We start from the raw sequence: 13,735 nt of genomic DNA on the forward strand, positions 1-13,735 counted from the left end.
AGAGAGGGGGGAAAGAGAATACTTTATTCTCAGTTCAGTCTATTGCTCCAGTCTATAAAATACAAAAGCTCAAAACATGCCTGGTAAGCCAAAAGGTATGAGTAGACTCTACGCGTAATATATATTTTTCCTCCCCCGAATTATTCAGGCCAGAGAATTTCTAAAAGAATCCCTTCACACGTCAGTTATAATCAAATCATAAAGGCTCAGCTTCCCTCTCCCTGTATTTAAGCAGCTCATTATTTATACACTTGTCCCTTATCTTTCAGTTGCATTACTCATGAATAAGGCGCTACTCAATATAGCTAATTTAATCAGAATTTGACTTCACTGCTACAGGTAAATATAAACTGGATCACCAATAATCCAAAGGGTGTTTTCATTGTTAATCCAGTGACAGCTTTGTACACAAAAATCTTTCCAAAAGCAGACTGGTAATTTTCAGGCCGTCTTTTAATCTGTTCTTGCATATAACGTGTGCGGGGAGAAGGGGAGTATTTAATCTTGGGTTTTGATTTTCCAGCCTCAGCTCCTCAAAGTACTTCATTCTCCCCAGTTTGTTGCTCAGGTTAAGCATCAGATGCTAGAGTGAACATTCATTTCAGATTACATACTCATGCTACTTTTCCATTTCAAAATGGATTTACATGGACTTTTGTTTTGTTTTCGTGGATTCGCTCGCAAGATCAAGGCTCTGATTCTGATCTCCCCTAAGCTGCCGTAAATCAGGAGTCACTCTACTAAAACTAGTGGTGTTACCTGGTATAGAAAGCAGAGTAAACAAGATCAGAGTCCAGGCTTCAATTCAGCCCAGTGCTAAAATCTATTAAAAGTCAACAAGACATAAATATTTTTGCTGAACAGAATATGTTTCCTGAATAAAGACCTGAATGTCTTTGGTTCACTCTTCCTTGGAGAAAAGAGGGTTGAGCGGGCTCTGAACAGACAGAGGCATCTCTCTCTCAGTCTCCTTCCTCTCTCCCCTCATTCTGCAACAGAGCCATGTAACAGAGCAAACCCTCACTCTTCATATTTAATTCTATTATCAGTCCCTTGCTATTGAGTTGATGCCGCCTGTGTGTGTACTAGATGAAGGGCCGTTAGAGGGCAGGAAGCCTTAACACATGTGCTACAGGTAAGGGGCATCTTCCCTCCAGCAGTGGGATGAAAAGCCTATTAATGTAACCTAAATGCCATACCTGCACGCTTCCTGCACCTGGGCTGGGGAGGTCCTCATCAGGTTTTATCTTGGAGCGCTTGTTGTGCATTGGATCTCCAGTGCTGCTCACTGCAGATTCGCTTGTGGGTTTATTCTGCTGCAGGCAGTTTTTTTCCCCAAAAAAGACAAAATTAGACTGTGATAAATATGTAGCTCCAAACAGAAACATGCAGCATCTGCTCAGCAACTTTATTTGGAGATGCTACACTGTTAATTATATTGGATATGCAATTACATTGTGCTTCAATTACATAGCATTAACTTGTGGAATAGCTGCATCACTCAACCTTGTAATGCAGTTGGGAGGGAACAGGAAGGAGCACATTTGATGGAATTCCTTACTGCAGATCAATTCTGTGTTTGTCAAGACAGGGAGGGGTAGGAAGAACTGGATTTTCCACATAATGATGACTTCAGAGAGGCAATTTTGGAAAGTGAAATCACTGTGCATTAGTTGGAAGAAACGTAAGAAAAAGATGCATTTTTTGACACCTGGAGGAAAGGTTTTGCATTTTACGTTGGCATACCAAATCTCAGTTGTTTTCTTGAGCTTCTGGTTATAGTGGTGGATAGAAGAAAAACTGAACACTAGTGTGACCCTCTCAGCCAAAAAATCTAGATGAAATCCTGGACTCTCCAAAGTCAATAGCAAAACCACTGCTGACACAAACAGGCCAGGATCTTGTTTCATCTCATGCTGCGCTAGACTGAATACTGCTATCTATACCTGCAAATGGATCTTGTAGGAATACAGAGATCTTTTAGAGATACCCGAACCTGCAAGGACCCCACAAAAAATAAAAAAGGTTCCTACAGCAGTATATGCTGCTTCTACCTTTGCAAAAGCCAGACAGGAGATCAACAGCTCTCAGATCAACAAATTACCTATCCTAGGTCATCTGGAAACAAACAATACTAGTTAGTAAGAGGCGTAACACAAACTGTAATAAACTCCACTGTTATGGGTCTGATTCACTGCTGCACAGCTCCAGCTTTTGAGACTACAACTCCCTTTACTGAAAAAATTAATCCAAACTCACTAAGTCCAATCTTGCATAAATCAGAGAAAAAACCTTCAGACTTCTGCACAATCTTTGGAGCTACTCGGTGCTCATACGTGTTCAGTAGGGCAGAATATGACTCTGTGTCTAGAGGTACATTATAGTTACCCTAATTTGAAGGTGGAAGTTACTAACCTTTAATATGTTAGTGTTTCGATGTGTTTTTTTGCCTTTCCTTGTTTCCCGCCTGTATTAAGTTGTCTGATCCAGGAGAGATGGCTTTGAATGAGAAGCTGCTGCAGCACACTGAAATATTTATGAGCACTAAAAAGCATACTACCAATCAGAATCCACGCATACACTCCTGTGATTTATAATAAAGGGACTGCAAATGCTACACCTGCAAGAAAATTGTTATCGAAGGTTCGCAGTGACAGTGGTGATTAATTGCCAAAAAGACAACATGATTTGTTTCTTTTTCCATTTTTAAATTAACAAAGTGCAAAGACTTCTTTTGTTTTCTCTCACCTGTGTGGACTCAGAAGGCCCAGAGCTGACCTGGACAGGGTTCAGGACACTGGGGATGCCTGGGATAGGTCTCTGGGTAGGAAAAGTTGGAGCAGGATGAATGAGCGGAGGGCTGTGTCCAAAGGCTGAACCTAAGGTCTGCTGACGACTTATAATTTGCTGATGCATTTGCTGGAGGGATACCGGTGTAGGAGGGTATGTGAAACTCAGAGCAGGGCTGAATTCAGGAGAAAAAGGAGGGAAGAGGGGGGAAAAAGATAAAGGTCATTATAGTATGGAACTGTACAGATTAAACCTTTAAAATATATTTGATACATTTACATTAATTGAAGTCAGATCCTCCTCCTCCTCCTCCCTTCCCCTCTTGTCTTTCTTCATGCCCCAAAGGATGATAAATACTGCTTTTAAATCCAGAGTTGGCCCGGATTTCCTACAGAGTGCAAAAATAATACCGTAACAAAACATAACATTTTTTCCTAACATTTACCACAAAAACACAGAAAGCTGACCGAAATAAAATTCAGAAAAACTGAAATAAAAGGCAAGCAGTTCAATAACAGCTATTTATTGCAATAACAAACTTTATATAAAGAAAAAGAATGGGTGCCTACATGCTTTATAGTACTTTTATTGATAATGCAGTTCCCCTATGTTCGTGTGTATGAAGCAATTCCTTTAATCTTGGCTCATGCTACGCTCTTTCATATGTCTCCAGATCTTATTACAAGAGGAGAGAAAATCAATTGGTTAAATGTGTTCTGAACACCGTGCTTGTCATATCACTCATTTGTTTGTAAAGATGGAAAGCTCAGTTCATCCAGAATGTCACCTAAAGAATTTCCATCAGTGCCGTTTGGTTACAGAAACTGATGGATTAACCTTTCCCCTCTGAAATTGGTGATCAATGAGTTTCAATGTAAAATATTCCAATGGGAAAGCATTTCTCCTTCTTCCAGTTAAACAACATTAAATGTCTATTAAAGCTCATTATGCATGTTAATACCTGTCATCACTTCATTACTTCACCGTATTTCTCAGACTACAGGGACTTTGGAGAAAATTGCACTGCCATCTAAAGACCTATTCTGCAGGTAGCGCCAAAGCATTCTTTGTGCCGTACTTGAGAAATAAATGGTACGGAACTAAATCTTCACACAAGAATACGAGACTCTCCTGCACACATTTGCCAATAACCTACAATCATAACAAAAAAGGAAGAAAAACTGCGTTTATTAATTTTTTATCTTAAAAAAAATCAGTTCAAGAGAGTCATGTAAATTTAAAACATTGAGGCTTAAAAACAAGGGATGCAAGCATAATACCTTTTAAGGCTTCTTCTAATATCAAAAAGGTGGATTTAATCCAAATTTAAAGTCTGGAGTCTTAACTGCTGTTACTGTTAAGCGCATTAACTGAAAATATTGTGATACAAAAAGAGCTAAAATCATTTCAACCATTTTAAGTAATAATTCTACAGAAATTCTGTGTTCATTAATCTGACTACACATTTTGTCTGTTTGACTAAAATCCATAAAGAGAAAGCTTCAATGTGATTACATTACTATTATTCCTGGTGAGAACTCTGCATTACAATAGTTTGCCCACTTAGGACAGAATATCATTAAGAATACCCTGGGAGAATTTTACTGGTCTTTGAGGAACTCTCTTTTCATTTTGCATTGTATTCTTTTTAATAAAGGGAGGCAGAAATGTAGTGAAAACAGTAATTGTTCACAGCAAGAGTTAGGGAGAAATCAGTAATAATATTCAGTTATTGCAGCTCTATAGTCCCTGCTAGTGTTCCTGTAAGCAACCATGAATGATTACAGCACGACTTAGCTAAGGTAGCCACTATGGATGATTGATAGGACATTAATCAAAAGATGCATATCAGGCTCAGAATTTGTTCACAAGCTTTCTTCTAATAGCTGATTTCATGTTCACTGAGCTCTATGCCAGTTTGTTCAATTTATTCTTCAGTGTACAAGCCATTCATCAAAGAACACAATGATTTAACACCCCTTTTCCTTTTTAGTGAACAAACATTACTAAGTGTAACTACTCTGGCCTGTTCATTAAAAAACATACAATTACAATGTCATGCATGAGGCTGAAACAACATCTCCTCACTGCACCCCTGCCTCTATGTTTCTACATATACTGTGAGTTAATCCCCTGTACTTCAGACACTAGAAGGTACCATCCCAAAGATGCTGTCCAGTTCTCTGGGATCAACAAACGCAACACACAAACAAGGTGGATTTTATTTCTCTGTACATGATTAACATCTAGGTCATTTTTACCCTTCCACTAAGTCAGTTTAAAAGAAAAATTAAGTGGACTGATTTCAGTGGCAGGCCCGGGTACACAGCACCCTTGAAAACACAGTCTTTTTTTTGTTTTTTTGTTCCTGTCTAGGTATTTAAGCATGCATGACAATACCTAATTTTGTTTAGGCCAGGTTCAAAATGTTGGTACTGTTCTTCAGAATCCACATGGTAAAAGACAAACTTATGGTTCACCCAGAAGACATGACCGATTTAAGATCTCAGGTATGATAGTGCATATCCTGCCCATCACTGCCTTGTGACTACAGTTACGTGCTCATTTGTGTCTAACAGTAATTTTTTAGCCCACCCAAAAGCAAGCATGGGAAATGACTCCCAAAGCAATTCAGGGGGGCAGAAAGCAAATGCTGTGAACTAGATTTGCATCTGACTCGGAGGCTGTTAAGGTGCCAGCGACTAGAGACTCAGCAAGTTGGATGGTGAAGAGGAACCTTTTACCGTGGGTAGGAAGACTGCAAAAACTTCACATTCTCTACCTCATGTATTAGAGAGTAACAAAAAATGATCTTGTCTTCAATAGTAAAATGCCTTTTTAGCTAAAGGATGAAAGCAGTTCTGCTTTATCAAATATGCAAAGTAGTTTCAGTGGCCTATTTGCTTGTAGTGGTGTGCTCTATGCTAGTATGGTGCAAGTGCTCACAAGTTAAATAAGTATATTTGTTATTCCCCTCCCCATATAAATACAGATGGCTTCCCTCGAAAGGATAAATTCTTCTTCATAGAGATGTCCTCTTTCTCTACATCTGCTTTAACATCACATAGAAGCTCCAAAAGAAGGATGTACTCCTACCTCTGAGCAACTGAAAATTGTCCAGCATAAATAATATAAATGATGTACAAATGATTTATTCTGTCTTTTAAGGTCCTTAGGACCTGCGCATTCTTCAAACACAAAGCATGGTCTGCTGATACTGCTCTTCCACAGCAATACATTTAAGCCAGGCATCGCTTGCTTTTGTCCAACTTGCAAGCAAGCAAACAAAGCAGAACAGCACAGGAGATGTACTCTTTCCCAATTATTTTAGTAGTGGCTCATACTGGAAAACTACGACACCAGCAGCAGCTGCAGAGAGGCGCTGAAAAAAGGAGTAATCTTCATAGCTTTATTGCCTTCCCTTACCCAGGAGGACCCAGTGGCAAGCTTTGAGACTGAGACACCGAGATTCCCCTATGGAGGCTAGCAATCTGCACTCCTTTCCCTCAGTCTCTAAACTTTAAACATCCCAGATTGAAACAAAAAGGAGATCACAGGGGAGCAGAGGAACAGCGTATCAGCTAGCCAGCACATCTAAGGGGAATATTCAAAAATGGCAACAACGGTTCAGCTGCCAGGGTGATGTCTTACATAGCTCAGACTGTTGCCTTCAAATAATGCTCTTCAAAGAGCAAGATGACCTGGCTGGGTTTAACATCACCTTCACACAAGATGCTGTCACAGGGCAGCTTGGCTGATTTTTCTCATCTGAAAAGGTGGCAGGTCTTCCACTGCCTTTGAGAAATCGTTCAGGCTGCTCAACAATAAAGTTAACGTTGCGGGCCAAAAAGAAGAAAAAGAAATCCAAAGCTCACAATTTTGCTGGCGCTGTGTGCTCTGTTGGGAAGGTGAGACCTGGATTCCTGCCCTCCTTCACTAAGTTTTAATGTATTTTGTTCAATAACTCTTTAATATAGAATATGCAAAGAATCTCTGTAGCCCAGAGTCTCCTCAGATCCCATGGTGATCCTTTTTACTTGACCAGCTGTTATACTTCAGTACAGTCAAGCACGGTCAAGTTTACTTGACCAGCCCCCTTGCTGACCCCACCTAGCTCACATGCCTTTCTACCTGGCAGCCCAGCTTCAGCAGGACTTGTGGACGGTGGCACCACTCTAGTCTCACCCAGCTGTCTAGCCATGTCTGCTTAGGAACGTGCACCTGTGTTTTCACTTAATAATTGTCTAAAATTCATGCCCAGAGGCGGTTAAGCAAGACCTAAAAGTAATTATTTTGAGAGCCTGAAGTCCAGGATAACTAAAAACCACAACCAGGGTTTTCAAAAGTGATGAGTGGTTTCAGAGGCCTCAATTTGCATCATGTTTCTTTTAAGACACCTTAAAGGGACTGCATGTCACACAAGGGGTGCTCAACACACTTTCAAAATCCAGATCCTAGAACAACTGTAGCTCCCCAAGTCATTCACATGTTCCAAAACACCAGCCACTTCCAAAAATTTTGTAATTCACAGAAACGTAAATGAATTGTGAGCCTTTTTCTTCCATCTGCTTACTCAGAAAAGAAAATCTATATCACCGGAGGGAATCTGATTTCTATTTTTGTTACAGACTTCTTTTTTTTTTTTTTTTTAATTTTAAATCTGTGAAAGTAGGAGAGGAAAAAAAAGGAAAAGATAAATGTTTATAAAACCACTAATAAATTCCATGCAGGTTATCTTCTTAGTTTTCATGGAGGGTCGAGGTTAGAAAAAATGTGCAGTACTTCTGCTTAAATATTTAATAATTCATGTTCAATGACAGAAAAGCCCATCAGTGGCATCATTTATTTTTCCATACTGTGGGCTTTTGCATCTGTCTGTCAGTCAGTTTGTCTTTCTCTTTCTCTGCTCCTCCATAAAGTCCTGAACTCCCTTCAGCAGAGGTAAAGCAGTGCAGCGAACTACATTGCAATTACACGAGCATATCAAATTTTAAGGAACTGATTTCAAGAAGAAGAAAAACAGACGTTATAATCAAAACCAAACTTTGTGGCTACTTTGTGGCTGTCCTACTAACGAGGTCATCCAGTTTCTGGTCACAGCTGCAGAATTTACCACAAAACAGCTGTGAATTCAGAGTCTGGAAAAATTCCTTCTTCCTATAGATTGCATAGGTGGGCCCAAGCAGACAGGCTGACACAAAAAAGCACAAGAGATCCCACTTTTGTGAAAACTGTGAGGATAGTCCAAAACCTTCCTTGTATCACCAAACACACACAATTCTGTAAGATATGATGCATACAATTGTTGCTAAAGTAATTGAGTGCTTTCCCTTTTGTGACTGTGTTCTGCAACGTCTTAGGAAAAGAGCTTTTTAAAGTGTCTAAAATAGGGTGCACTCAACGAAACTCATATAACATTGGTTTAAAATACATAAAAGAAAGTTTTTCTTTATACAGTGGATGGTGGTCTTCTGGAACTTGCTACCACAGGAGGCTGTTGAGGCAGACAGAACCAGAAGGTTCAAATGGGACTAGACAAATTCAAGGACAGCAGGTCTCTAAAGAAATACTAAAAGGAACAAGCAAGCATATATGCTTTAGCATCCCTAATCCAATGATTGTAGATGTTGGGGGAGCACAAAGGGAATGGATGACAGAAATTGGGCAGGTTCTTGTGCTTCATAAATAGCTTCTGCTGTTTCTACTGTCAGAGATAGACTATGTGGTTAGACAGCATCTAACACTTCTAGCTTGACCCAGCTAGACATTTCTTATTCTTCAACTTTTTTTTTTTTTAACATTTCAAAAAGGATAGATTTGTTTATTTGGGATATTAATTCACATAGAATCAGAAAAAGTTATACCAGCATCATTCCTGATGTTTGGTCTAGCTTCTTTTTCAAAGCCTCTACTGTTGTGGGTGCCAGAGTTCCCAAAGGCAATCCATTCCAGGGCACCATTATGTTTATCATGTGAAGTCCTTCCTATCCTCTATCTTAAAGCTTTCTTGCTGCAATTTGTGCCAGCACTTTGTTGTTCTACGCAACAGCAGCATCATTCTCCTTCCTCTTTGTATTTTCTTCCTCTTTTTTTCTGCCTTTTACATATTTGAAGTTACTACTGTACTCTCCGCTGCCTAGTCTTCCCAGCTTTAACCTGGACAATCTTGGTCAAGTCTGTTTTTCCTCATAGGTCTAATTTTTCAGACCTCTAATCATTCTCCTTGCTCCTCCTTGTGCTCCCTCCAACTGGCTAACATCTTTCTTGAAATTAAATACATAATTAGTTGCAGTACCAGGAACATAAGCCATAAAGAGACCTACTGGCTGCATCCACACCACCATGCAGGAGAGTTCTTCAAGCCCACTCCTCTGATGTTCTGCTCGTACGCTTGTAGCATAATCCATAAGGAAGGCAAACACTGCACTGCAGAGAGCACTCAAAGGGGCATACGTGCCGTTCCTGATATGTGGAGAAGCCTTGGCACTCTCTGAGTGCTCTGGTAGCCTCCGTCTTTCCCATTTGTTCTAGCCATCAGCTGACTGACACTAGCAGACTACATGAACAGGTCACTCCAAAAAGGACCCCAGTTCATGAAGGGAGAGGCAATCTGTAGGTGGACTGCGTTCACATTGAATAAAACTGATCATCAAGTATTTGGGTAACACCACAGCTTCTTCTAACTTATGCCCTAGTAGGTACAGATATGGCTATTTTGTCCTACTCTCCTTTAAGAATCGCATGAAGCATGTGGACAAGGAAAATTTAGATAAGCAGGGTGCAGAAACCTACTAAAAATGCTGGATGAATACCATGTGTCACTGAAGTTGATAGAAATTTTACCCTTTCCTTCCAGCAGGCCAGGATTTCACCTTAGTTTCTGATTTGGATTTGCAGAGTCCTTTTTTCATTGTTTAGGAATGCTGATAAGGCGCAAATAAGCACCATTCCTGTATTAGGAATGCACCCAGCTGCTTCTTCAGTAAAGCAAGCCTAAATGCGACACCGCTTATGCACTTCTAAAGAGAGTCTGACTTCAGCAAGTCCTTAAGTGCCATCCTAAACCTGGGCCACACAGACGTTACAATCTTTGCTGAGCTAAGTCATAATATTAGGTCATAATTAAGTTACTGGTGATCAAAAATTTGTTTTCACATGCTCAGACGCTGTTTTATGTAAGGAGTAATATAAGGAACAGCTTTACTCATCCCACAGGAAATTGACAGGTAAGAGCCACTGCCCAACACACAGGATGTAAGTAAGAGTAGCCAGGAGGTGAGCCACTGGAGCTGAGGGGGTTTGGATGAGGGCTCAATTCAAGCATAGAAGGCTACGTATATGTTTTGATGGAACTATGCGCATATGTGATATGCAGCCAGGAACATCACATGGTCATAGACGGACAGCTGAGGACAGCCGGCAAGACAGACTTGTACTCTGACCCCAAGAGAGATCCAGAAGAGAGAAAGTCAACGAGCGCTCCTTGGAGAGAATGCGATTAGAAGAAGAAGCTGGGAACGTTACATAAGAAAATTGTCTCCTGTTCTTTGAGTCTCACCAAGTCTCACAGAAACAGGAACTCATGTACATTCTTCGTAAACAAACAAGCCAAAAAAAGAAGATTCCAACTCTGTCATCAATTTCTCTTCCTGACGAAAACAACATGCCTGACTGATGATTGACAAATTGCTCCGGTTACACGAGTAACAATGTACTCAGGAACCCTGTAGCCCTGCAAAGACTTGTAAAATTCCCTCTGCTTGAAATATCTTAGATCCAAGCGATGTTATAGGAAAGAGGACTTAAAAATGCTTTTCTGTTTGGAACATTTTACCTACAACACGCATAATTTGTTAGTACTAAAATACAAGAAAAAAAGAGTTTTGTTTTAGAATGTGTTTTTTTCCCCTTTACTTTCTAACCGATAGCACTGAGGTTACAGCAGAGAACGCAGACAACTAATCAGTTTCCTTTATGGCTTGCCACATAAGTACAGGGGACAACAATATAAAACTGTGACTACGAAACCAGAGAGATGGCATGAACTTAAAGGCAGGTATGAGACTCGAAACCCTTTGATATCATTTTTCAAAACTGGCTAGGTTTCAAGTTGAGAATAACCCTCTACAATTGTAATATTGACACCTTTATTAAAAAATCTCTAACTTAAGAGACAGGTTTCCTAACTTTCTTTGCAAAAGATGTATCCTGTATCTAATAATGTGTAGCACGTATTCTGCTACTTTTTCTCTGTCTTCATCAGATAAGAGTCATCTTTTTATGATGGTATTTAACTCCCGTGCATCATGGCCTTTTTCTCACTTTCCCATTACCAGCCTCAAATTAACAGAGTCTGTGGTTTGTACTTCTCTTCAGCTTACCATATTATCTATTCCGTTTTATCTGCTAGGCTAAGTGAAATTTTTCTTCATGAATACATTGCCATAGGTACAAAAAGGGTGCTCAGCTGGAGCAAAATGGAATAGAGAGCAACAGAACCACACTGATTAACCTTATGCGCTAACACAGCATCGACAGCTTTGTCTTTCTCCCTGTGATATTCCTGTTCAGGAATTCTTAGCATCAGAACTAGGCTTTGTATTAGCAATAACTTGTGTAATTCGTCTGTGTTCCCTCCATGCAAGTTCATTGCATTTCTAGCAAACATTATTTTAAATTAAATTTATGGCTAAGCAAGTTTTTGTTTCTAAAACAGGCATCATGAGTTACATGGAAAGTGCTTGTTTTCAGGCTCTGAAAATGAAGTGAGCTTTGTGTTCATGTCCAGTACACTAGCTCCATAACTTTCCCGGAATTAATATTGCACTAGGCTCCAATTCCTCATTTGAAGAATTTAAACTCTTCCAGTAACACCGAACCTATATAGAGCAATTTGCTTTAAAGGGACTTTAATTATAAGATCTGTAACATATGCATCTATAGGCATACATACATAATCACACTTGTAAATATGTGTATCTATACATGTAAATGTGTATGCAACATGCACCTGCATGTTCTGCACTTCTGTATGTGGCTTGACTTCTCACATTATAAACTTTCTGAAGACAGAGGTCTTGCCATTCTGTGTTTATGTGGATGTGGGTTAAAAAACGCCTGCCACTTTCCAATCTAAGATGGAGCTGATTTCCTGAACAGCCCCTCTGAATGTTACTTCTCTGCAATCTATATAATCTTTCTATAGGAGGCTACCTGCAGAAAATCATTTCAACAGGGCCCAATTTAGATTCAACTTTCCATAATACTGAAGAATTTTATTTGTAGCACTCTCTGCCATTCACAGCTGTTGAAAGAGGATATAAACTAAAACTATTCTGGCACGAAAGTGCTTTATACTCCCTTCCTTAGATAAACTATATATGGTAGAAGACCACAAAGTCTTTCACTGTACATGTGTGACATGCATCTATTTACAACAGAGTCTGTTTCAATGGAATTACACCTGGTATGAATTTGACCCAATCTGAATTGCAACTAAGCCTTCATTTACAATATACTACATGCTATTAACTGGTGACCTTTCAAAGCAAGAGAAGGTTTCACTCAAAGTTAGTTTTATATCTCACTTAGACAGTAAGACAATAAAGAGTGATAATCAAACAGCAAAACACTTTTAATACTCATAGAATTAATACACTCTTTTTATCTTGTACATCCTATTACAAGGAACTTCTTGCAAAATATTTCCTGAATATATTGTGTTCTACCTGTTCTACTCTAAACATATCCTTTGTAAGATTCATTTAATTATCATTTGAATGTGTCCTTTTACACAGATTTAATTGCATAAATATTCAAACTTAAAACTTTCAGTACAAAATAGAATTCGAAAGGCAGAAATAAGCAGCCATTCTTTAGTAGAAGTTGGATATGAATTCTCAGATGGGGTCTGCGGTTTTTCAATGTAATATCAGCATTGTGGGAATGGAGGTGAGCGCTGAAAAACCAAAATCTGCATAGAATAAGTTTTTTAGAGCGATACAGTGAAGAACTTCAAGGAACTTTAGCAGTAAGTAAACTAGATGAAGGAGTAAAACTGGTATCAAGTTTTACATTGATATTGAAGGAGAAACTGAACTACTCATACACTGGTTCTAAATGAACGGAGACAACTTATGAGAAGGACCTATTTGTCACAGTGCAGAATTCAACGGACGAATGAAAATCTGGGCAACCTGAAGCTATAGTGAAAATATTTTAAGACACGTGGAATGGGATACAGAATACAGAAAACATTTGCTGCAGTGCATCTAAATCACTGGTCCTCTTCTCACATACTACTGGGTGTAGTATAGGGAGACTGTTTCAAAGAAGATCGACAGGAATGACACTGCAACAACTCACAAAGGAAGAGACCAAAAACAACCATCTGCCTTAGAAAGGAGATGAATAAGATGAGACAAAATAAGAATGTATACAATATTGAATAAAGAGGAGACTGAGAACATGCAGGCTCCCTGTCTTGTAACTATGAGACATTCTGCTAAATTCAAAAACTGGATAATTTAAATTTGATAAAAAGTTACTCTTTACCTTTTTTTTTATACAGTGTGTAATCAGTATGTCACACTCTCTCCTGGAGTTACTTTACCAAAGGTTTTCACTTTCCTCTGAGAGGTCCTTATACACTAACCTGTGTATCTTACTCTGTTTTTATTTCTCTCTTTGGTTTTCTCTCTGTGCTTGCAGGGAGAAACTGGTCTCTGCCATGGTCCTTCACTGAGCAGTGCCTCACGGAGAAATTAATGCATGGTCACTTGTCTCTACATGTAGTTCAGAGAGGAGGGCACTGACTAATTATAGATACTGCTCTCCACAGTAGATGCTGCTCTACAAATGCACTACCCAAGGAGTTTACACGAGGTGAGAAAATCACTGAGAATCCATCTAATTCCTGCTTGCAGAAGCACAGACTCAAGTCTCC

General features: G+C 39.3%; 1 protein-coding gene across 10 annotated transcripts in view; it reads right to left on the reverse strand.

Moving 5' to 3' along the window:
• Positions 1–13,735, reverse strand: part of GLI3 (GLI family zinc finger 3) — a 219,281-nt gene that overhangs the window by 39,549 nt on the left and 165,997 nt on the right. For 6 of the 10 annotated variants that reach the window (XM_068935975.1, XM_068935976.1, XM_068935977.1 and 3 more), the window contains 2 exons: positions 2,749–2,965; positions 1,200–1,316 (listed from right to left, as the gene is read on the reverse strand). In XM_068935975.1, coding sequence (XP_068792076.1) covers positions 1,200–1,316; positions 2,749–2,965 — 334 coding nt within the window. The remainder of the gene's footprint in view (positions 1–1,199; positions 1,317–2,748; positions 2,966–13,735) is intronic. The other 4 variants (XM_068935978.1, XM_068935979.1, XM_068935984.1 and 1 more) reach the window with 1 other exon arrangement.

This window comes from Struthio camelus, chromosome 2 (genome assembly GCF_040807025.1).
Source record: "Struthio camelus isolate bStrCam1 chromosome 2, bStrCam1.hap1, whole genome shotgun sequence".
NCBI lineage: Eukaryota > Metazoa > Chordata > Aves > Struthioniformes > Struthionidae > Struthio > Struthio camelus.